This window comes from Papaver somniferum, chromosome 5 (genome assembly GCF_003573695.1).
Source record: "Papaver somniferum cultivar HN1 chromosome 5, ASM357369v1, whole genome shotgun sequence".
Taxonomy (NCBI): domain Eukaryota; kingdom Viridiplantae; phylum Streptophyta; class Magnoliopsida; order Ranunculales; family Papaveraceae; genus Papaver; species Papaver somniferum.
In genome coordinates, this window is record NC_039362.1 from 159,432,597 (window position 1) to 159,455,587 (window position 22,991).

The 22,991-nt window shown below is 35.2% G+C and overlaps 2 protein-coding genes across 2 annotated transcripts; both read left to right on the forward strand.

Annotated features, from left to right (window-relative positions):
- The first annotated feature begins 6,799 nt into the window (after positions 1-6,799).
- LOC113283391 (F-box/kelch-repeat protein At3g06240-like) lies at positions 6,800-9,489 on the forward strand. The gene is made up of 2 exons (XM_026532627.1): positions 6,800-8,034; positions 8,552-9,489. The coding sequence occupies exon 1, from the start codon at positions 7,101-7,103 to the stop codon at positions 8,022-8,024; it is 924 nt and encodes a 307-aa protein (XP_026388412.1). The 5' UTR covers positions 6,800-7,100; the 3' UTR covers positions 8,025-8,034; positions 8,552-9,489.
- An 8,325-nt stretch (positions 9,490-17,814) lies between these two features.
- LOC113279949 (F-box/kelch-repeat protein At3g06240-like) lies at positions 17,815-18,582 on the forward strand. Its single transcript, XM_026528583.1, has one exon. The coding sequence runs from the start codon at positions 17,815-17,817 to the stop codon at positions 18,580-18,582; it is 768 nt and encodes a 255-aa protein (XP_026384368.1).
- Positions 18,583-22,991: the final 4,409 nt, after the last annotated feature.

The following is a 22,991-nucleotide window of genomic DNA, read 5'->3' on the forward strand; positions in this document are numbered from 1 at the left end:
GTGTTCGAGCTTTGATTTCCCGTTTGGGATAGATTCTTTATGTCTAGGAAACTTCTTAAGAGAATTTTTATTCTTGTTTTTGTTTAAGAAGGATAACTAGGGTTTGGAATAGCCATTATTGTGAGTACACATAGCTATGTCCAACGTTTTAATATTGCAATGTTTTTAGATTTATTTATTTAAATTGTAAAATGATTTGGAAGATGATGTTTGCAGTATTAATCTTTATGGTTTTATATATGTTATGGGATATGTGTGCTTGCATCCGTGAACTATTATTGTCCCATACGATGTCAAAAGTTATCTCTTTCATATGTCGATATGCATGTATTGATACAAGATCGATGAACTTTTGACAAACAAAAGTTAAGCCTATTATGTCAATTCTTTGATGGAAGATAGGTTAAAATCTTTTGTTTACAAAGATTATGTCTATTTATATGTCATTATGCAAATAGTGATGAAGAAAGAATGAATCTTTGTATATTCCGCAGTATTGATCTTCCCTGATCCATATTTTATGTATATACTGTGCGGCTCCATAAGTCTTCTTATGTGATCATTTCCAACTAAACAAATCATAGATTCGTTTGTGATTAATTTGGTTGTGTATTCCGATTAAATTAATCATGGGTTCTCTTGTGATTAGTTTAATTGAGAATTTTTGGATACAAAATCGTTTTGTGGTTTTTGGTATCCAAAGAAATCCTTCTTTTCTTGTAAAAGTTAGGTCGCTCTTGTTGTTCTTTCGGGAATGACATCAAATGGGGGAGTTCTTTTGAACTTGCGCTTAATTTCCATATCTTTGTGGGGAGTGCGGCTGTGGAATATTTTAGGAGTTATCTTGTATCTTTATAAACTCCTTGATGAATGCATTTAGCTTCGGCTATTTGATTGCATCTAAACAAAATTGATATGTACTTTTCTTTGGTCTTGAAACATCTCCATGGAAATTTCATTAGGATCCCGTTTTCGTACCTTTGCCAATTTTATTGACAAAAAGGGGAAGAATTAATATGTAGTTCACACTACAAATACATATGTTTTACGTGTTTTACGGATCATTATGTAAGGGGGAGTAGTTTAAATGTTGAGATGAAAATATTGACTAAGGAAGAGTGATACATATCACCATAGTATTGTTGTCGAAGTTGTGATATAAGAACTTTGATAATGTGTAACAATACTATGACACTGTATAACAATGATCGAGAGCTTTTGTTTTCTCATTGTTATGGCTACGGATCTTCAACAAATATGATGCTGAATTGAACATCTATGGAATCATGGGAGTACTTGGAAAAGACGAATTTTTCGAGTAATGTTGAAGCACCAAGGAGATCAAGCATGTGGACGAGAATCTATGAAGTTTTATTTATTTTGTAATCCATATATGTATTGATAGTTTTCCCACTAAAATTGACAAAGGAGGAGATTGTTAGAGCATTGCTCGGTCGAACTCGCATGCGTTGCTATGTCAAGCATGTTTGTCAAGTTTAGTTGTCAAAACTATATGTCTTAATTTCTAGACTACTCATAGCTAAGTCTCGGACTAGGACGGTTAAGTGTAGTTGAGCTCCAGACTCCACGGCGATCATCTTACGAAGACGAAGAACTATTCAAGGAACCCGTGGAACTTCATCCGATTAAAAGGTATGTGGAGACTTGAACTTATCTATCATTCAAAAGCCTACCTCTCTATCTCCTATTCTTGAGACAAAGTCGTATAAGTATGATAGTTTTCATACATACACATTTGCTATTTCGAGTCGAGTTTACTCGCCTATCTTTTTCTCGAAATATGTGTTGGTAAGCTTTCGCTTTAACCACTTTTCATCTTAACCCGTGACGAATGTCATGATGACATTTCAATCTTGAAAATAGCTTTGATGACGATAATTGTGAACAACAACTGTTATAACATTATAGAAGAATGTTTCAATGATTGAAATTTAGAGTTGAGATTACGTAACCAACTATGGATATAAGCATATATAGTGTGTTCGCACATTAGTGTATAAATCCATGTGCTAGAAACCAAGTGTGTGCATATGTATGCATACAGTATTGGTGAAGGAGACAGGTTGGGTAAGTTGGCAAACTGTTAAACCAGTCACATTAGGTACGCGTACCCACGGAAGTTTTCGACCGAAAATTTCCGCTGAGTTTCTAAACTCAAATCCGGTAGCTATGGTACGCGTACCCGTACGCGTACCCAAGCTGATTATATTTCTCAAATCGGAAGTTCATGAACTTAAACAATAAATCAATAAGGAATGCAATCTTTGCAAACCGTGGCTATATTGTTCATGAATTTATTCAAGTGAATCAAACCGATTTTGTTTCAATTGTGTCTATTCATAAAGACCTAAGCAATTGAACAACTCTTCAACTAGTTCTTTTGAAGTCATTTGAACTAGTTGTGAAGAAGATGAATATGGTTCATATGAAAGTGCTCATATGGCTAACCATTGGTTAACTATTTGTGAACCAACTAAGTGTACACGTTTAGGTACGGTTACTCAAACCTAAATGAAATAAATTTCATTTGTGTGTGACAAGCTAAGTTTTGATTTAACGTTTGAAAGATATTAGCTTGGTTAAATTAGATTTGTCATCTAACGGTGAATATTGAATGCTTTGTTACCAAGGTAACTTAGATTGCAAACCTTGATTTGAAAACTATATAAAGGAGACATCTAGCAACTGGAAAAACTATTCCCCGTACCTCCTGTGTGATACTAGTTGGTTTTGCTAGAGTCGGTTATCCTTTAACCTTAGGTTTCTTCTTGAGACCTTGTAGGTTAATGACTGAAAGATTTCATTGGGACTGTGAAGCCAGACGAAACTACTTCTCTTGTAGTTGAGCGATCTGATCTTGCCATTTTTTATTGCACAAGTTCAGTTGAATAATTGACTTGAGATTATATTTACGGTAGGGAAAGATAAAAAGAAATCACAAACATCTTCGTCTCATTGTTTGTGATTCCGAAATATCTAGTTTCGCTACCATACGATTTAGATTATTGTGAGGTGATTGATAATTCTAGGTTGTTCTTCGGGAATATAAGTCCGGGTTATCGATTGGTTCATGTTCACCTTGATTTTATCAAAAGACGGAACAAAACTCTTAGGTTTATCTTTGGGAGACAGATTTTCTATTATTGTAGACTTTTATGTGTGATACAGATTTGTTTATTAAAGTCTTCGACTTTGGGTCGTAGCAACTCTTGGTTGTGGGTGAGATCAGCTAAGGGAATCAAGTGTGTAGCATCCTGCTGGGATCAGAGACGTAAGGAGCGCAACTGTACCTTGAATCAGTGTGAGATTGATTAGGGTTCAACTACAGTCCAGACCGAAGTTAGTTTGTAGTAGGCTATTGTCTGTAGCGTCTTAATACAGTGTGGTGTTCAATCTGGACTAGGTCCCGGGGTTTTTCTGCATTTGCGGTTTCCTCGTTAACAAAATTTCTGGCGTATGTGTTATTTCTATTCCGAATTATATTTTGTTATATGATTGAAATATCACAGGTTGTGAGTTAAGATGAATCAATTAGAATATCCAACCTTTGGTTGTTGATTTAAAATTGATTGACACTTGGATATTGGTCTTTGGTACCATCCAAGTTTATCTCTCTAGTATTTGATAAAGACTCGCAGATTTCCATTTGCTTGAGTAAAGATCAAATCGAGAGATTGAGATATTAACTCTTTGGTATACTTTTATCTAGATTGAATCTAACTGTCTAGTTGATTCTCTAGAAAGTATATTGGAGTTAGTCCATATAAATTGATAATCGAAATATTGGGTGATGTTATTAGACCCCCGCTTTTTCATTAGGTATATGAACAAGCAAAGTATGAAAATTTTCTTCTGAGCCAGCTGACTCAAATCCAGATATGAAAACAAACAAAGTATCTTGCCAAATGAGCTAATCAGTAATAAGAACAAGTAAGGTATGATCTCCTGAGAACAACAACTATTTCTTTTGTTACAAGAAGGAACACATGATTTGACGTGTAAATCACACACAACCCAAGCTCAGCAAGACCGCAGACAAAGCAAAACAACTAAGCATTTTAAGGTTTAACGTCAAACTATATATAAGAAGTTGCGTAGAGGAAAGATAAAGATGAAGTATTGTACTGATTTTATGTGTAACTGCGAGTTACACATGCTAATATGCATGCGCAACTAATGTTTACATATGACATATGCATGTGTAACTACTGATTACACATGCATTTTGTACTCAAACAAGACGACACCTCAATAAAAAACTGAAATACCTTACTCATTTAATAAACTGAAATAATGAAACCATTAAGATGGACTACATTTCAGTTCCAAAGAGAACAACATACTTTTTTTTTTAAAATCTGATTATTATTGTTGTAATAATAATCAGCACCTGTATATTGAGACACCAATCCAAAAGACCAATTGATCTTCATCTTCTTTTCTATCATCTCAAGTCTTACTCAATAATACCTCCTAACTCATCTTCTCAGAGAGGGTAACCTATGAAAAGATGAATAAATCAATATTTAACATGGAATGACTGACTAGTATTCCAGTATCAGAACAGAACATAAAATATATGAATGCATGATATGAGATATACAAATCTAAAGTTTATATGCAACTAGTAAACTGAATTATGTATCATTTCGGGTTTACTCAAATTTTTACACATATAATTAGCACATGTAACTAGCAGTTACACATTCAATTATCATGTGTAACTCACAGTTACACATCCAATTGGCATGTGTAACTAGTAGCTACATATGAAATTAGCTTGCGTACCCGTACAATATGAAGGCGGTCAAAGATAATAACAAAAGAGATAGATCCACAAAGGTTGTACCAGGGAATATAGCTAAATACCAAATTCAACTACAAATATAGAGAGTATGGACCAGATTAACAGTGGTTCCATTAAAAAAAACATGATTTCCTTCGCCTAGAGCAGCAACTGGGAGAAACAATAAAAAGAACAAGATTTTTATCATCGAGGATGATATAAGTACATGCTAGATCGTAAAACAAATAAGCTACCATAATAACCTTGGGAATCAGCAGATATAAGTACATCCTAGAAATATCCATCACCCTTATTAGTCAGATGCATCTTTTCACAATTTCTTAAATAACATTTCTAAGCCCACGTCTAACAAGCATTGTTCAACAGTTGCTAAAGTTCAACAATTCTTAGGAATATGAATCACAGATGTAAACATACTATGCGCAAATCAACGATTCATGAAGTAGTTTCTTCTAGCAACAAAAACAATAATGATTTTCCCATACATTTATATCAAATTGAAAGCACTACAAGTCCACGTCCAATACTAACTAAACATAGGAGATAAAAAATTTGTATTCTCAATTACTATTGGCTCATAGACAGTTGAAGGGTTAGGAAAAACTGTACATAATAAAACTGAGTGCACCACCGAGACCAGAATAGCATGTCATGTAATTAGATACTGCTAGTCCTCCCACCTACAAACATCAATTGAAACAAAAATAAATATTACTCTCAATCAAATACTAATTAAACCACTTTGACAGATCTTAAATACAAATTGAGTTCATAGGAAAACACATACTCCTAAATCCAGCTATACATACCTGATTTATAAAATTGAATCCACATACTCCTAAATTATTCTTCAACCCAACTGAAAATCACCTAATCAAAATGAACAAAACAAAAATGAAATGATCAAAAACAAATCAAGATTGGCTCCTGTAGGAAATTAGACTGTGATAAAACTAAATGTAAATTGAAATCGAGAATGGAACTAAAAAACAAACTGTACCTTGAATATGTTGCTATTCTTCCGAAACAGTGATGATTCTTCTTGATCTCAGAAATCAAAAAAAACAACAACAACTTCAAATCAGAAAACCTAACATGGAGTAGCTTTGAAACAAAAAACTAGAATCAATTGAGAATTTGTAGATTGATGATCAGTTGTTAAATAAATTTGAACCAAAGTAATTCAGATCTATAAATCCATTGAACAAAAAACGATCAAATCAATACCTGAGATATCTTCGAATCAACTGAAAAATCAATATTTAATCGACGTAGATCAAATCTATTTATTTCAATCGATTAGTTCATTGAGCTATTCAATCAACGGAGATCCATAAGCATCGTCATCTGAAATCTATGAAGCTAAACTCGTTTTCTTCTTCTCCGTTAAACTACGACGTTGACGATCTGAAACTGAAAACCCTAATAATCTTCAGAGCAGAAACCAGAGAGAGAAAGTGATGTTGATGTAGAATTTTTGTTTGGATAATCAGGATATTTGTTTGTAAAAATCTTAGATCTAGGTTTTGAAATCATTTTTTCATTGAGAATTTCGATTAGGAATTGTTTCTCGGACTGGTTCCTCATCCGAGAGAGAGAGCTAAAGAAAATTAGAAAGAGAAACTGAAAAAGAAAATGAAATCTACGCCTAATTTTATAACTATATATATACTAAAAGGCTGTTTTGGTATTATGAAATAAATTTTTTATTTACAGGCCCTGAATTCTAAAATTATGGGCCTAGAAATATCAAAATGTGAAAGAATGGAGTTGATAGAGAAGGATCCATTTTGTGGGGCTTCTTTATAGTCAACCCGGTTATAGTTAATATATGTAATGGTGCCCGTGTCCTAGTTTTTTCTTTTTTTTTTTTAGAAATAGCGGGTCCTCGTGTGCGTGCTTCCCAGGTCTTAAGTAAGAAGAATAGAGTAGAGTGATTAGCGAAAGAAATACTGGGAAGTAAATGTAAGAAACCCTTGAGCAGTAGCGATGACGATGATCGAGAAGTGGAGATATCTTCCAGAGGGGATCCTGATGGACATCCTCACATGGCTACCAGTTAAATCTATCTTGAGATTCAGGTGTGTATCTAAGAAGTGGTGCTGTCATTTCACAAACCCTAATTTTATTAAAATGCATCTTAATCATTCTATTGAAATGAATCATTATAGTCTCATCCTTTCCAAACAAGAACCAAATTCATTCTTTTCAAGTGACCGTCGTTCAGCTTCATTTCCCTCTCTTGATTACAACAATTCCACTGCTACATTTGATGTCTGTTGAGTTTGATTTCCCATTTGACTACTGGAAATGTTATATTAGAATTTATGGTTGCTGTAATGGATTGTTTTGCCTCAACTCTGATCCTAAATTGCTATGCATTTGGAACCCAATTACTGACGAGTACAAGAAATTACCAGAAACACCAGAGGAAGAGGGACCTCGAGGACTAGTCGGATTTGTTTCTGTTCCAAAATATGGGTTTGGTTACGATTGCAAGACTGGTGATTACAAGGTAGTGAAAATCCTTACACCAGGGGGAGGTAAGTGTTCCAAAGTTTGGATTTATACTTTGGGAATGGATTCATGGAGAGTACTCGAGGATATTCCTTATTTATTTTATTTAGGCGGAGGAATTGGAAGTGGAGTGTTTTTAAATGGAGTTCTTCATTGGCTGGCATATCCCCAAGACAGAGTTAATAAACCCATTAGAGTAATACTTTCTTTCGATGTTGGGGAGGAGAAATTCAGGGAAATGCAACTACCTATACCTCTTTGTGGCTCGCGTGAAGGTGAGCATTCTTTTAAGACATCTATTGGCTTGTTGGATGGTAAACTTTGCTTGTCTTGGAATCTTGGTGATGCAAATGTGGATGTATGGGTTATGAAGAATTATGGAGTCATAGAATGTTGGACTAAACTTTTCAGCATCAGCAGGCTGAAAGAAGATGTCGAGTATCTTAGGCCATTACAATCTTTAAAGAATGGTGATATCTTATTACTTGGTCAGCCTTTAAACCAGTTAACTCGGTATAACGGGGATTTAATCTTGTATAGCCTAGTAACTGGGAATGCTAAGTTCTTGGATACAAGTGGTTACCAAATATTGGATGATGCGCGCACTTGTGTTGGTAGTCTGCTTTCAGTTAAATCAGTTTGTAATGCAGGCCAAGAAGATGTCGAGCGGGCAATATGACAGTAAACTGGTAAGACTTCAAGAAGGAGTCAGTGTTTTTACTTTTTATTTATTTATTAGAAGCACATGTCCCTGCATTTGCATACATCTTTTTGTCAAAAGAAGCTGAAAACTAGATGTATCTCTATATTCCCATCCTTGTGATGCAGCACCTTGTAGATGACCTTTGGTATGTATGTTTTTTTTGTTTTTCAGTTTCGTTGTCTGTTTTCCTTGGTATGTTATCGTTTATCAACTCATGTATGTTAATCTAAGGAATCTGTGTTACTTTTGTTAATGTATACGGTATTCCGAGACTGTGTTTGTATTTCTTTGTTACTTGAGATCTGGTGTGATAAAATTGCGCCGGTTCCCGGCACTACATTTTCTTACCCTGATAGTGCTACATTCCCTTCCCTTGATTACAACATTTGCTCTACCAGTGGAGATGTTACTTTTGATACGTCTGTTGAGTATCATTGTCCATTTCCTTGCTGGAAACGATGTATTGAAATCTTTGGTTCTTGTGATGGATTGATTTGCCTCAGGTCTGATCATGAATTGTTGGAACCTGATTTCTGAAGAGTATAAGAAGTTGCCACAAATACCAAAATTATTCCCACAAGTTCCTGAATTAGAACCGTCAAATTCTGTTCCAGCATTTGGGTTTGGTTACGATTGCAAGACAGGGGTTTACAAAGTAGTCCAAATTCAAACTGCTGGGTGCGATATGTTTTCTCAAGCTAGAGTGTATACTCTAGGAACAGATTCATGGAGAGTGCTTGACGATATTCCTTATATATTTTGTTTATATGGAAGAGCAAATGGAGTGCTTTTGAATGGAGTTCTTCATTGGCTGGTATATCCCGACTACAAAGATATTAACAAACTCACTAGAGTTATACTTTCTTTCGATGTTGGGGATGAGAAATTCGGGGAAATACAACTACCTAAACCTCTGTGGGGTGTACCTGAAGGTGGTGAGGATTATTTTAAGACATGTACTAGCAGGCTAAAAGAAGGTATCGAGTATTTGTGGCCAGTACAATCTTTAAAGAATGGTGATATCTTGTTATTTGGTCAGCCTATATAGTCCGGTTAACCCAGTATGACGGGGATTTAATCTTGTATAGCCCAATGAGCCGAAGAGCTAGGTTTGTAGATACAAGTGGTTATCAAATATTGGAAGATGTAGAAACATTCGTTGGTAGTCTCGTTTCAGTTAAATCAATTTGTAATGCAGGCCAAGAAGATGCAGAGCAGGCAATATTACAATAAATTGACAAAGAAACTTCAAGAAGGAGACATTTGATGGGAGCATGTTTTGTAGAAGCACAATGTCCGGCGTACATCTTTTTGGCAAAAGAAGCAGGAAACTAGATCCATCTTTTTGTGAGCAGCACCTTCATGGATGTGTTTTTGGTATGTATGATACTTCTGTTGTCTTTTCTCCTTGGTTTGTAATCATTTATCACCTCACCTTATGTTATTTAAGGAATGTATCTGACTTCTGTTCTACTTTTCATAGACTCGCTAACATCTCCATGCTTACTGTGAAACATGTTACCAACTTGAAATGAACCACCATCAGATTATGGGACAATATGGCCTATTGTTCTCGTAGAAGTATTTGGGGGTTAGCTTTGTTTACTCGGGACTTAGTGTGATTAAAAAAAATTGTGCTGGCTTTCTTAGTACAGTGACACAAAAAAGTACCTCATCTCGCTATATGTAACTTTGCCATCTAGAGTGTGAATTTTTTGGTATGACGGAAGGACGGTTACCAAACAAATAGATGGTTGGTTGTATGCCTGGCATCACATGTTTTGCTTCTTCAGTAAGGTTAATGAATGGCTGTTTGTAAACCCTGGGCACAATTCACTTGCCCCTCATATGTTAATCTATGAAGACTTTCAACGAGTTTCACTTACCTCCCTGTTCTTTCTTTTTACTGTTGCTTTTTAAACTAGTGCCGGAGCTCAATTGATTGTTGCTTGCTCATAACTAAATGAGCTCAAGAGTCATAAGCCCTTGGCTTAAAACTGGTGACTCCTTCGAAATTGTTGGATTCCACATGTTTTTGGAACTGAAATTTTATGGTCGTTTATTGCCGGTGATATTAAAAAGAAAGTGAAGGCCAGAGTCACTAGATTCAAATTAAACTGAGAACATAAAAGTCCCAGACAGAAACTCAAACTTTTATCGCCGGTGATACCCAACTCATATTTTGTTCCTTTTTCACTTGTAACATAAATACAAAAATAAATATGAAGTTCCCAAAAATTGACAAACCGCATTCAAGGAAGATAAATCACTAGGACAAAGAAACTTCAAGAAGGAGACGGTTGATGGAAGAAAAGTGTGTTGGGCAGGAGGGGTGCAATGTGAATGAGCTTTTTTCTTGGGCTCGTTTCATAGTAAGAAAAAATGGCCCAATGAAAATCTATATAAGAAGAACTGGTCACTTGGCAGAGCAAAAGAACAGGGCTGAATTGGGGGCCTTGAAAAGTAATTGGGGACCCTAACTACAGGACAAAAAAGGTCATGAAATAGTAATTGGGAGTTATCCCTTATCCCCAACTTTTTTAAATGGCTAAACTATCCCAAATCATTAGTGGTAATTAACCTAATTAATTGTTAATTAGTTTAATTAGATTAAAATCAGATTTAGGGATAAAATTTTGATAAAAGAAAAATTGTGTTTTTGTGTTGTGGAGAGGAAGAAGTTGAGTTTTTGGGGGATTCCAGTAGAGGAATCATATTGCTCAAAATGAAGGAAGCAATCCTCAAAATGAAGAACCCGAAGCTCAAAACAATCAGGTAAACTTCCTATACTCTTCAAATTGTATGAATGATGCCCCAAGTGGTCGATTCATGTACACTATGCAACTACTTAGAGTGAGAGCCGTTAAGTCGAGAGGGTAATAAACGAACGACTCTGAGGAGTCGTCAATTACTTGACACAACCTTTGACGACTCAAACCTGCAACTTTTGCAGGTTATGAAAAATCGTCAACCAAGTGTGATATAATTGACGACTCCAGCTAGTTAGGTCATATAGAGTCGTTAACTTAATATGTTTAGAACCCAACGACACTAAAACTTTTTACTCTCTGAAGATGTTACTCTTAGGGTCGTTAATTAGGCATTCCTATATACTGACGACCCTAGCGAGCCATTTCATAGATCAAGGGTCGGCAAGCAAAATTTATAAAATCAAACGACCCTTCAACATCGTTAACGACTTCGCATGACGACCCTTCGACATAGTTAACGACTACAACCATTTGACATGACGACCCTTCCTATTTTTTGAACAGGGAACAAATTTTGTATCATATAGAGTCGTTAGCGATTTAGAAATCTCTAGACAACACTATTCTAGGGCACAAAACCAGGTTTAGGGTCGTTATCTACTACACCTTAATGGTTAACGATTTTTTATCAATTCAACATGCATATCAAAAATCGTTAAGCAATAAAAAACCGTGGTTAACGACCCTGGAACTGTAACTGCAATTTTGCAGTTGAAAACCTAATATTTTTTTTAGTTCACTTACGACGATGAATCGGTGAGAATTTTTTTTCTCAGAAGTCGTCAATGGAATGGAAAACAGTGGGAGAGAGGGAACAGAGGAGAAAAAGTTATTAAAGAAGGGTAAAATAGTTATTTCACCATCATTTTGGAAGACCCATATATCTTTTGGTGTGGGTATAAAATGTGTCCTGGCCCCCAATTAGTTTCCATGGCCCCCAATTCAGCCTTGCAAAAGAAAGAACCCTGATTTTGGGCATACTGAAATCTTTCTAGGCATACTGTATAAAGACAAAAAAAGGTTGTGGAATAACAAAATCAGATATCCCCTTAACCCAATTTTTTTAATGGCAAATCTACCCTTTACGTATTAGTGTTAATTAATGATTAGTTATAATAATCATGATTAGTGATTAAGATAATTTAGTTATAAATGTTTGAGTAGATGAAAAATTTTGAGGAAGAAAAAAAAGGTTAGTTTTTTTTTTTGAGGGAGAAGGAGAAAGTGAGAAAAAAGCTTGTATTTTGATTCAATGGATGAGGATGGTCAATCTTCACCAAACTCAAACTCAAGCACAAACTCAAGGTGATGATTTTTATGAGCCAAATCCAGATGACGAATACATATATGAGGAACCCAATGCTTCTAATACACATGTTCACTTCTATCTTAAACAATCTTGCTTTTGTAGCTTAAAAATCATCAAAAGTTTGTGTTTTTTCACTAAGGTTCGGCGAGTCTGGATGAACAGTTCGCCTAGCTGAAAGTGTTATAATTATGAGCTGAACCTACTTTGAAGACCATAGTTCGGCTAGTTTAAAATTTTTATAAGGAGCCGGACCATACACTGGAACTTCTGGAAGAAAGTTCGTTTAAGGTTCGGTCCATATTGTAAAAATCGTAAGAGCCGAACCTTTTGGCAATACATGATTCGGCACATATTGTGAGTATCGTATTAGAAGAACCTCGTAAATGTGCTGGGTTCGGCACGTATTTAGATTATAGTACTAGCCGAACCTCTCCATTAATTTTTCATTATATTATCTTACCTTGATAAACAACATATGTTCGGCGTAAAATGGTTTTATCGAATACGCCGAACCCTCTATGCATCTCTATCTGTGACTAGGTTCGGCTTGAAATTTCATGCCGAACTGTTTATATACACTTACATGAAGCTTTTGCGAAGAACAGTTCGGCTAAAAGCGCAACTCAATTTTGAGCTAAACCCAACACTGTAACCGTAAAAAAACACTATTTTTTTTGGAATTAAACCCATTTAATCGATGAAAAACAACAAATAAGAGATTGGGTTTGTAAAAGTTACTTTTTTATCTTCATTTCCGAAGTTGGAGACGCAATTGGTTCAATTTCTGGTTCAATTGGTGGTTGATTTTCAGTTTCTACACCTTCATCTTCAATTGATGGATTATAAGACGATTTGATTTTCCTAGTCCCTGCTTTTTTCGTTGTACGAATCATTATGTAGTTGAGTTTAATTGACGATCAAATTTTTACGAATCGACGATTAATCACGGTAATAAAAAAAATCGCGGGAAGGGGAAAGTTCGGCTAGAAGAGGAAGAAGAAGAGATGTTAAGGGAAACTGATTTTGATTTTTTAGAAAACTGATTTTAGGTTTTTGTATTAAGGATATAGGTAATTGAACTATCCATAGGGTACCCCTTATAAGGTCACCCAAGACGGGAATATTGTTTTGTATGCCTAGAAATATTTAGGTATGCCTAAAAACAGCCTTCAAAGAAAGACTAGTGTGTAGAGTAAAAGTAAAACCCTATTATCGAGCAGTAGCGAATATGATGATCGAGAAGTGGAGATACCTTCCGGAGGGGATCCTGGTCGACATTCTCACATGGTTACCAGTTAAATCCATCTTGAGATTCAGGTCTGTTTGCAAGAATTGGTGCATTCTAACTACAAACCCTGATTTTATTGAAATGCATCTTAAACACTCTATTGAAATGAATCGTTTTAGTCTCCTCCTTACAAAAAAATAATCAACCTCATATAATATAGATGATATTTATTCTTTTGTTGCTACATTCCCTTCCCTTGATCACAACATTTGCCCTACTACTGGAGATGTTACTTTTGATATTTCTGTTGAATATCATTTCTCTACTGGAAATTTATTGAAATTCTTGGTTCTTGTAATGGATTACTTTGCCTTCAGTCTGATCCTCAATTGTTATGCATTTGGAACCCAAATGCTCAAGAGTATAAGAAATTACCACAAATACCAAAAGTTTCCTCACAAATTCAAAACTTATCACCACGGATTGCTTCTGTTTCAACACATGGGTTTGGTTATGATTGCAAGACAAGGGTGTTATCAAAATTGTTACTTCTGGGATGGATATGTTTTCTCAAGTTCGAGTGTATACTCTAGGAACAGATACGTGGAGAGTACTCAAGGATATTCCTTGTATATTTTTTTTTATATGAAAAAGCAAATGGAGTGCTTTTAAATGGAGTTCTTCATTGGCTGGTACATCCCTGCAACGGTGTTACCAAACCCATAAGAATTATACTTTCTTTCAATGTAGGGGAGGAGACATTCTTGGAAATGCAACTGCCTTTACCTATTTGAGGTGCACCTGAAGGTGACCATTATTTAAAGACAAATATTGGCTTGTTGGATGGTAACCTTTGTTTATCTTGGAATCTTGGTGACGGGAATGTGGATGTATGGGTTATGAATAATTATGGAATCATAGAATCGTGGACTAAACTTTTCAGAGTTAGCAAGCTAAAGGAAAATATCGAGTATTTAAGGCCAGTACAATCTTTGAAGAACGGTGATGTTTTATTATTCGGTCAGCCTTTAATCCAGTTGACCCAGTATGACGGGGATTTAATCTTGTATAACCCAATGAGCCGAAAAACTAGGTTCATGGATACAAGTGGTTATCAAGTATTGGAAGTTGTGGAAACATTCATTGGTAGTCTGGTTTCAGTTAAATCAGTTTTTAACGCAGACCAAGAAGATGTAGAACAACCAAGTGATTATCGACTATTGAAAACTGTGCTGATAGACGTTTGATGGGAGCATCATTTTTATAAGCATAATGTTCTTGCGTACATATTTTTGGCAAAAGAAGTAAAAAACTAGATCCATCTCTGTATACCCATCCTTGTGAGCAGCACCTTCATGGATGAATTTTTGGTATGTATGTTACTTATGTTGTCTGTCCTCCTTCGTTCGTTATCACTTATCAACTCATTTGATGTTAATTTAAGGATGTATGTTACTTCTGTTCTGCTCATCATATAAAGTAGTTATACGTTCGTAGACTCGCTAACATCTCCATGCTTACAATAGAACGTTTTACCAACATGAAATGAACCATGTTCTGCTCATCATATAAAGTAGTTATACTTTCACAGACTCGCTAACATCTCCATGCTTACAATAGAACGTTTTACCAACCTGAAATGATCCGTCATCAGATTACGGGACAATATGACTTGTTATTCTCAGAAAAAGTATTTGGGAGTTAGCTTTGTTTATCTTTGTTTGCTAGAGATTAAGTGTGGTAGAAATATTGTGTTGGTTTTTTTATTAATGCGCTTCAAAACAAGCCCCATTGTATTTTGTTACTCTGACAATGAAATATAGAACCCCGACGTACAACCCAAAATCTGTTTTCTTTTCTTGGGTGGTTATTTTGAATAAACTCTCGACTTGAACCTTATCTGCGGACAAGAATGTGAAACTGCCACATGTATTTTTTCCTTTTGTCAATTGTGTAATCCCATGATTATGTTTCATCATTAATGTTTATTTCCATTATGCAACTGATATCAGTTTGGTTTTCTCCATTAATTCATGTTGTTGGCAAGAAAATATAGGTCTAACCTTACCTCGGTCTTCTATGATACGAGAGAAACAAGCACATTTTTTGTGACAGGTTGCCGCTCTAAGAAGCATAGATTTTGAAGTTCTGATCCTTGCCTCTTGGGTTCCACATAGATCTCAAATGTCTCCTGGACTTGTGTGTATTTTTGCAGGAATCTATGCTTGTGTGTATTTTTGCAGGAATCCCTGCTTGATCAAATGTATAACTCAGTACACTGACACACAAAAAATTACCATTTAACTTTACCATCTACAAGTCCCTTGCCCCTCATAATTTATGAAGTTTTCCTAAGAGTTTCAGTTGGCATAGCAGGTGTTCCTTGCGTCACGTGGTAGATGACATACCTTTCTTTCTTGTTGTTTCTTTTTCATAACAAAATGAGCTCAAGAGCCATAAACCCTTGGCTTAGAACTAGTGACTCTGAAATTGTTGGTTGCCACATGTTTTGGTACTAAAATTTTTTTGGTCGTTTATAGCAGGTGATACCAAAATAATGAAGGCCAGAGTAACCAGATTCAAATTCAACTGAAAACAGAAAATATAGAAACTCAAACTGCTTAATACTTGCCATTTTTTTTTACGTCTAGCAAGTAAATGCAAAAATAAGTACTATGAAGTTCCAAAACACATTTCAGTAGACCAGTGTATCTAGAAAATGCAATGAATTGGCAAAGAAACTTCAAGGAGGAGACGGTTGACGGAAGTATGCTTTGTTCTGTTGAAGCACAATGTCCCTTCCTGCATGCATCTTTTTAGCAAAAGAAGCAGAAAACTAGATGCATTTCTATATCCTTGTGATGCATACCTTTAAATAAATTGTGCCAGTTGACAATGACAGTGAGATATATGCTCCTAATACCAAATTGTTGTCAGAAAGAGATGTCAATTGCCAAGGACAGTGAGATACGTTTAGGCGCATATCGGCTTTCAAGAACTTACCAAATTTTGGTTTTAACCACGTACGCACAAATTCCGCAAATTCATCAACACAACACATACAAGTGGAAGGATGGAACATGACTGAGCTTTTTTGTTGGGATCGTTTCATAATAAGAGAAGAAATAACCCAATGTAAAAGAGGTAAAAATCCATATAAGAGGAAAACAACAGAGCAAAAGAAAGAATGTAAGTGTAGAGTAAAAGTAAAAGTAGGAATTATTGTTTAGTCCAATTTTTCATGCCCCAGTTAATGGCTAGTCCACCCGTGAAAAACATTTACTGATATACTACTATACTAGTATACTAGTAGTAACTAGTACTAGTAGTATACTATATACTAGTAACTAGTACTAGTAGTAACATGTAATATCAATACATAACAATTTTTTGATATGTAGTATCAATACATAAGATACTACATATCAATATAGAATATATACTACATATCAATATGTATTATCAATATATAACATACTATATATCAAACATACTACATATCAATATATAACATACTACATATTGATATGTAGTATCAATACATAACATAACAGTATTGAACATAACATATTAATATGTAGTATCAATATATAACATATTACATTTTAGTATGTAGTATCAATATATAACATATTACATATTAATATGTAGTATCAATATATAACATATTACCACTAGTATACCAAATATTACTACTAGTATACTAGTATACTAGTTACTACATATTACTACTAGTATACTAGTTACTACATATTACTACTAGTATACTAGTTACTACATATTACTACATATCAATATATAACATATTAATACTAGTACTAGTTACTACTAGTATACTTACTACTAGTATACTAGTTACTACATATTACTACATATCAATATATAACATATTACTACTAGTACTAGTTACTACTAGTATACTTACTACTAGTATACTAGTACTAGTATACTAGTTACTACATATTACTACTAGTGTACTAGTTACTACATATCCATATATAATTATTACTACTAGTACTAGTTACTACTAGTATACTTACTACTAGTATACTAGTTACTACATATTACTACTAGTATACTACATATTACTACTAGTATACTACATACTACATATGTTATTACTACATACTACATATGTATTAATATACATAATATTATATGTTAAGGTTAGTAAAGTAATTTTACTCTTTTCAAAACTTTTTTGGACTAGCGAGTAAATATGTTTTTCCGCTGGACTAGTCATTAATCCGGGTCGGGTTTACTGTACTAAACAAGAAAGTTCTCAAAGTAAAACCCTAGACTGCAGCAGTTGCGAAGATGAAGATCGAGAAGTGGAGATATCTTCCGGTAGAGATTATGACTGAGATAATCACATGGTTACCAGTGAAATCCATCTTGAGATTCAGGTGTGTATCTAAGAAGTGGTGCATTATATTTACAAACCCCGACTTTATTAAAATGCATCTTAACCATTCTATTGAAATGAATCGTTTTAGTCTCATCCTTACAAAACAAGAATCAACATCATACAGTTTAGATGATATTTATTCTTCAACTGCAACATTCCCTTCCCTTGATTACAACATTCACACTACTACTGGAGATGTTACTTTTGATATGTCTATTAAGTATCATTGTCCATTTCTCTACTGGAGATTTATTGAAATCGTTGGTTCTTGTAATGGACTAATTTGCCTCATCTCTGATACCGAATTTTTAGGCATCTGGAACCTAATTGCTCAAGAGTATAATAAATTACCACAAATACCAAAAGTTTCCCCACAAACTCAAAACTTATTACCGCCAATTGCTCATGTTGCAACATATGGGTTTGGTTACGATTGCAAGACAGGGGTTTATAAAATAGTCCAAATTGTTACTGCTGGGTGCGATATGTTTTCTCAAGTTAGAGTGTGTACTCTAGGAACAGATTCATGGAGACTACTTAACTATATTCCTTATATGTTTTATTTATATGGAAAAGCAAATGGAGTGCTTTTAGATGGAATTCTTCATTGGCTGGTACATCCCTGCAACGGTGTTAACAAACCCATAAGAGTTATACTTTCTTTCAATGTTGGGGAGGAGACATTTGTGGAAATGCAACTGCCTAAACCTCTTTGCAGTGCACCTGAAGGCGAGCATTATTTCAAGACAAATATTGGCTTGTTGGATGGTAAACTTTGCTTATCTTGGAATCTTGGTGATGGGAATGTGGATGTATGAATAATTATGGTGTCATAGAATCTTGGACTAAACTTTTCAGCGTTAGTAGGCTGAAAGAAGATATCGAGTATTTGAGGCCAGTACTGTCTTTAAAGAATGGTGATATCTTATTATTCGGTCAGCCTTTAATCCAGTTAACCCAATATGACGGGGATTTAATCTTGTATAACCCAATTAGCCGAACAGGTAAGTTCGTGGATACAAGTGGTTATCAAATATTGGAAGCTGTGCAAACATACGTTGGTAGTCTGGTTTCAGTTAATTCAATTTGCAATGCAGGCCAAGAAGATGTAGAGCAGCTAAGTGGTTATCAAGTATTGAACCCTGTGCTAATAGACGTTTGATGAGAGCATGTTTTGTAGAAGCATAATGTCCCTGCATACATTTTTTTGGCAAAAGAAGCAGAAAACTAGATCCATCTCTGTATGCCTATCCTTGTGAGCAGCACCTTCGTGGATGAATTTTTGGTATGTGTCTTACTTATGTTGTCTGTTCTCCTTGGTTTGTTATCATCTGTCAACTCACCTTATGTTAATTTAAGGACTGTATGTTACTTCTGTTCCGCTCATGATATAAAGTAGTTCTACTTTCATAGACAACATCTCCATGCTTACCGTAAAACATGTTAATAACTTGAAATGAAGCGCCATCAGATTATGGGACAATATGACCTACTATTCTCATAAAAAGTATTGTTTCTCTTTGTTCACTAGAGATTAAATGCGATAGAAATATATTGTTGGTTTTCTTACTGATCCGCTTCAAAACAAGTCTCGTTGTATTTTCTTACTCTGACAATAAAATATGGAATCTCAACATTGGACCCAAAATCTGTTTTCTTTTTCTTTGGGTAGCTATTTTTTTTCTTCTTTGGGTAGCTATTTAACCTCGCGTTTTTAGGGGCCACCCGAAAGGATTTAGGGGCCATCAATTTATACCCAGCCAAAGACTCTAGTTAAGGGGTATCCTATATGATATTGAAGTTAGATAAATGCCCTTATGGTAAAACTGTATAAAAACCAAATCAAAAAAAATTCTACTCATTTCAACTCTTCTTCTTCCAGTTTCATATTATCTTCCGATTGTGGAAGAAAAAAAACTTTCCCTCGTTCTTGTGTTCAAACGAAACATCGCCGCGAATCGTAAAATCAAAACATCGTCGATTCGTTTATAAAACAATGGATAAGGGAAATGAAACCCATAGACCTAGAACCAAAAACGTTGCTCGGGGTATCGATCCAAAGATTGGGATTTTAGCAAGAAATAAAGAAATTGTTGCTGCAAATGAAGAAGAACGCGAAGAAGAAGTACCCGTCGATGTAGTCGGTGGTTGCGATTCCGATAGTCAAACACTTCATCAACTTCAAATGGCTCCAATTAGGTAAGAATCTATCATTTTTGGGGTTTATTTCGCTTTAATTCGACGAATCGAGAAAAAAAAATTCTAGGGTTTTCGGTTATTTATCCAGATTCGGGCGATATTCATGCTTATTTACTTCTGAATGTAGTCGTGTTCTTCATTTCTCAAGAACATCGACAGTATTCGGGAGAAATATTTGATGATTATCAGCCGAATATTGTTGGCCATATCTTCCTGGATACAAACTGGTAATAATCGGTAGTTTAATGAATTTTTTGGCTCCCGAATATATTTAAGTAGACACACAGTATTCGGAAGTACACTCACTACCGAATATATATATATTGAAAAAATCTCAAAATTTCTGATATAGGAAAAATCCCATTTTGGGGCCAGTATTTATTCGGAAGACAATAAAATGTTTTATACCTCCGATTGTGTAGGATAAAATTTTAGAGTTTCTGAAATCCAGTTGATGAATATTCGGTTGTAAACATGTTTAAATATATTCCGATTGTTTTTCGTTCGGAAAAAATATGTGTCTTCTTACTTCCGAATTTGTTCATTCGGGTTATAGTTGTGTACTTTGTCTTCCAATTGTGTAGGATGAAAAATTTAGAGCTTATGAACTCCAATTGATGCATATTCGGTTGTAAATATGTTTAGTTAGCTTTCGATTGTTTTGTATTCGGGAACAGTATGCGTCTTCTTACGTCCGAATGTGTACATTCGGGTTATATTTCCATACTTTGTCTTCCGATTGTATAGTTTGTAAATATTGTTCTTTTCTTTGTTGTTTAGACAAAGTCGAGAAAGGAGGAAGAAAGTGACAGCTAGTGCTAGGAGGGAAAGGAGTGCCAAAGATAATTCAAGTGCTCAACAAAGCTTACAAGAACAAACCAGTCAACAAGGAGTGCAACCAAGTGTTGAACAAAGTGTAGAACAACAAGGCAGTGAACAAGCTGGTGCGTGTTCTTATATTTTTGTTCATTTTATATTATTCCTATAAATCTTAGGTAATTACCGTTTGATGTTATGTCATTACGTATAAAAAACAGGTGAATAGGTTCAAGCGTGTTTCCAAAATGTTAACTGCATGCCTGAAGAGCGGAGATCCCATGCCAGCTGAGAAGATCAAAGAGGCTAGAGACCTAGTTGATAATATGGATAAAGAAGATTATGCTGCCCAGTTTGGGGAGAAAGTCACGAAGAGGCATCCGCCCAAGGTGGCAGTATCAAATACAAGTAAAAGAACTCGAGCTTCATCGAGCGCTGAAGGTGCTCCAACTGAAGGTGCTCAAACCCGTGGTCGTGCAGGACTGGGAGGTAGTCACGGTCGTAAAGTAAAGAAGAGCAGATAAATGACAATGATTTGTGTTGTACATTCGGAAGTTTGGGTAACTAAGTTTACTTCCGATTATTGCAAGTTCAAAATTTGAAAAGTATCAGTTTTTCCCAAATTCTGATTTTTGGGCCATCGTACATTCGGGACTTTACAAAAACAATTATCCTCCGAATATTACAAGTTCAAAACAAACCATGCAGGTTAGACAACCCATATTCGGAAGTTTGGGTAACTAAGTTTACTTCCGATTATTGCAAGTTCAAAATTTGAAAAGTATCAGTTTTTCTCAAATTCTGATTTTTGGGCCATCGTATATTCAGGACTTTACAAAAAAAAATTATCCTCCGAATATTACAAGTTCAAAACAAACCATGCAGGTTAGACAACCCATATTCGGAAGTTTGGGTAACTAAGTTTACTTCCGATTATTACAAGTTCAAAATTTGAAAAGTATCAGTTTTTCCCAAATTCTGATTTTTGGGCCATCGTACATTCGGGACTTTACAAAAAAAAAATATCCTCCGAATATTACAAGTTCAAAACGAACCATGCCATGGCTCTAGGTGGTTCCAAGGGCCAATATAGAAGGTTAGACAACCCATATTCGGAAGTTTGGGTAACTAAGTTTACTTCCGATTGTTGCAAGTTCAAAATTTGAAAAGTATCAGTTTTTCCCAAATTCTGATTTTTGGGCCATCGTACATTCAGGACTTTACAAAAAAAAATTATCCTCCGAATATTACAAGTTCAAAATAAACCATGCAGGTTAGACAACCCATATTCGGAAGTTTGGGTAACTAAGTTTACTTCCGATTATTGCAAGTTCAAAATTTGAAAAGTATCAGTTTTTCCCAAATTCTGATTTTTGGGCCATTGTACATTCGGGACTTTACAAAAAAAAATTATCCTCCGAATAATATAGTCGTGTTTAGAAATACCAACCTAATCGGTAGATAAAAATTTAAGTTCGCTACCGAATGTCCTATTCGGAGGGAATACGTGTATCGTTAGCAACCGATTGTAGTGCATCATTGATACGAAACCTCAACGACCATATTTTCAGAAACCTCAACCGCCATATTTTCAAAAATTAGAGCCGTTGGAACTCTAATCTATATAAGTAGGGTAACCCCTCTCAGTTATTATTGAGTAAAAAATCAGAATGAAAAACCTTTTCAATGGCAAGTCCATCATCAATCGACAACATACTTCGAAGATGCAAGCGAACAACTACATCAATTGCAGCAATGGAAGAAGAAATACAAAAAAAGGAACAAACAACCCAAAAAAATTAAACCATCGTTAGTGGCAACGAAGGAGGAGGAAGAGGAAATCAAGGCTAAGAAGTGAGGCCACGTACATTGCAAGTTTTGGGCTTCCGGAAACACTACCGCTATTGCATGCATTAAGGCTTGATCGTTATCCGTTACAATAACCCTTGGAAAATTATCACCGTTATAAATGGACCTCAACATCTCCAACATCCAAATGAAACTCACATTGTTCTCATGATCCATTAAATCCCATGCAATCGTAAACGTGTTTTTGTCCGAAGTATGGCAAGCAATGTTCAACAACGGCATGTTATACTTGTTTGTCTTATAAGTAGCATCTATCAACAAAATTTGATGAAAGCATTGAGCCAATTGGATCGTTTCGGGATGTGCCAAGAAAATACGAACCACTATACCATCCTTTTCTTCC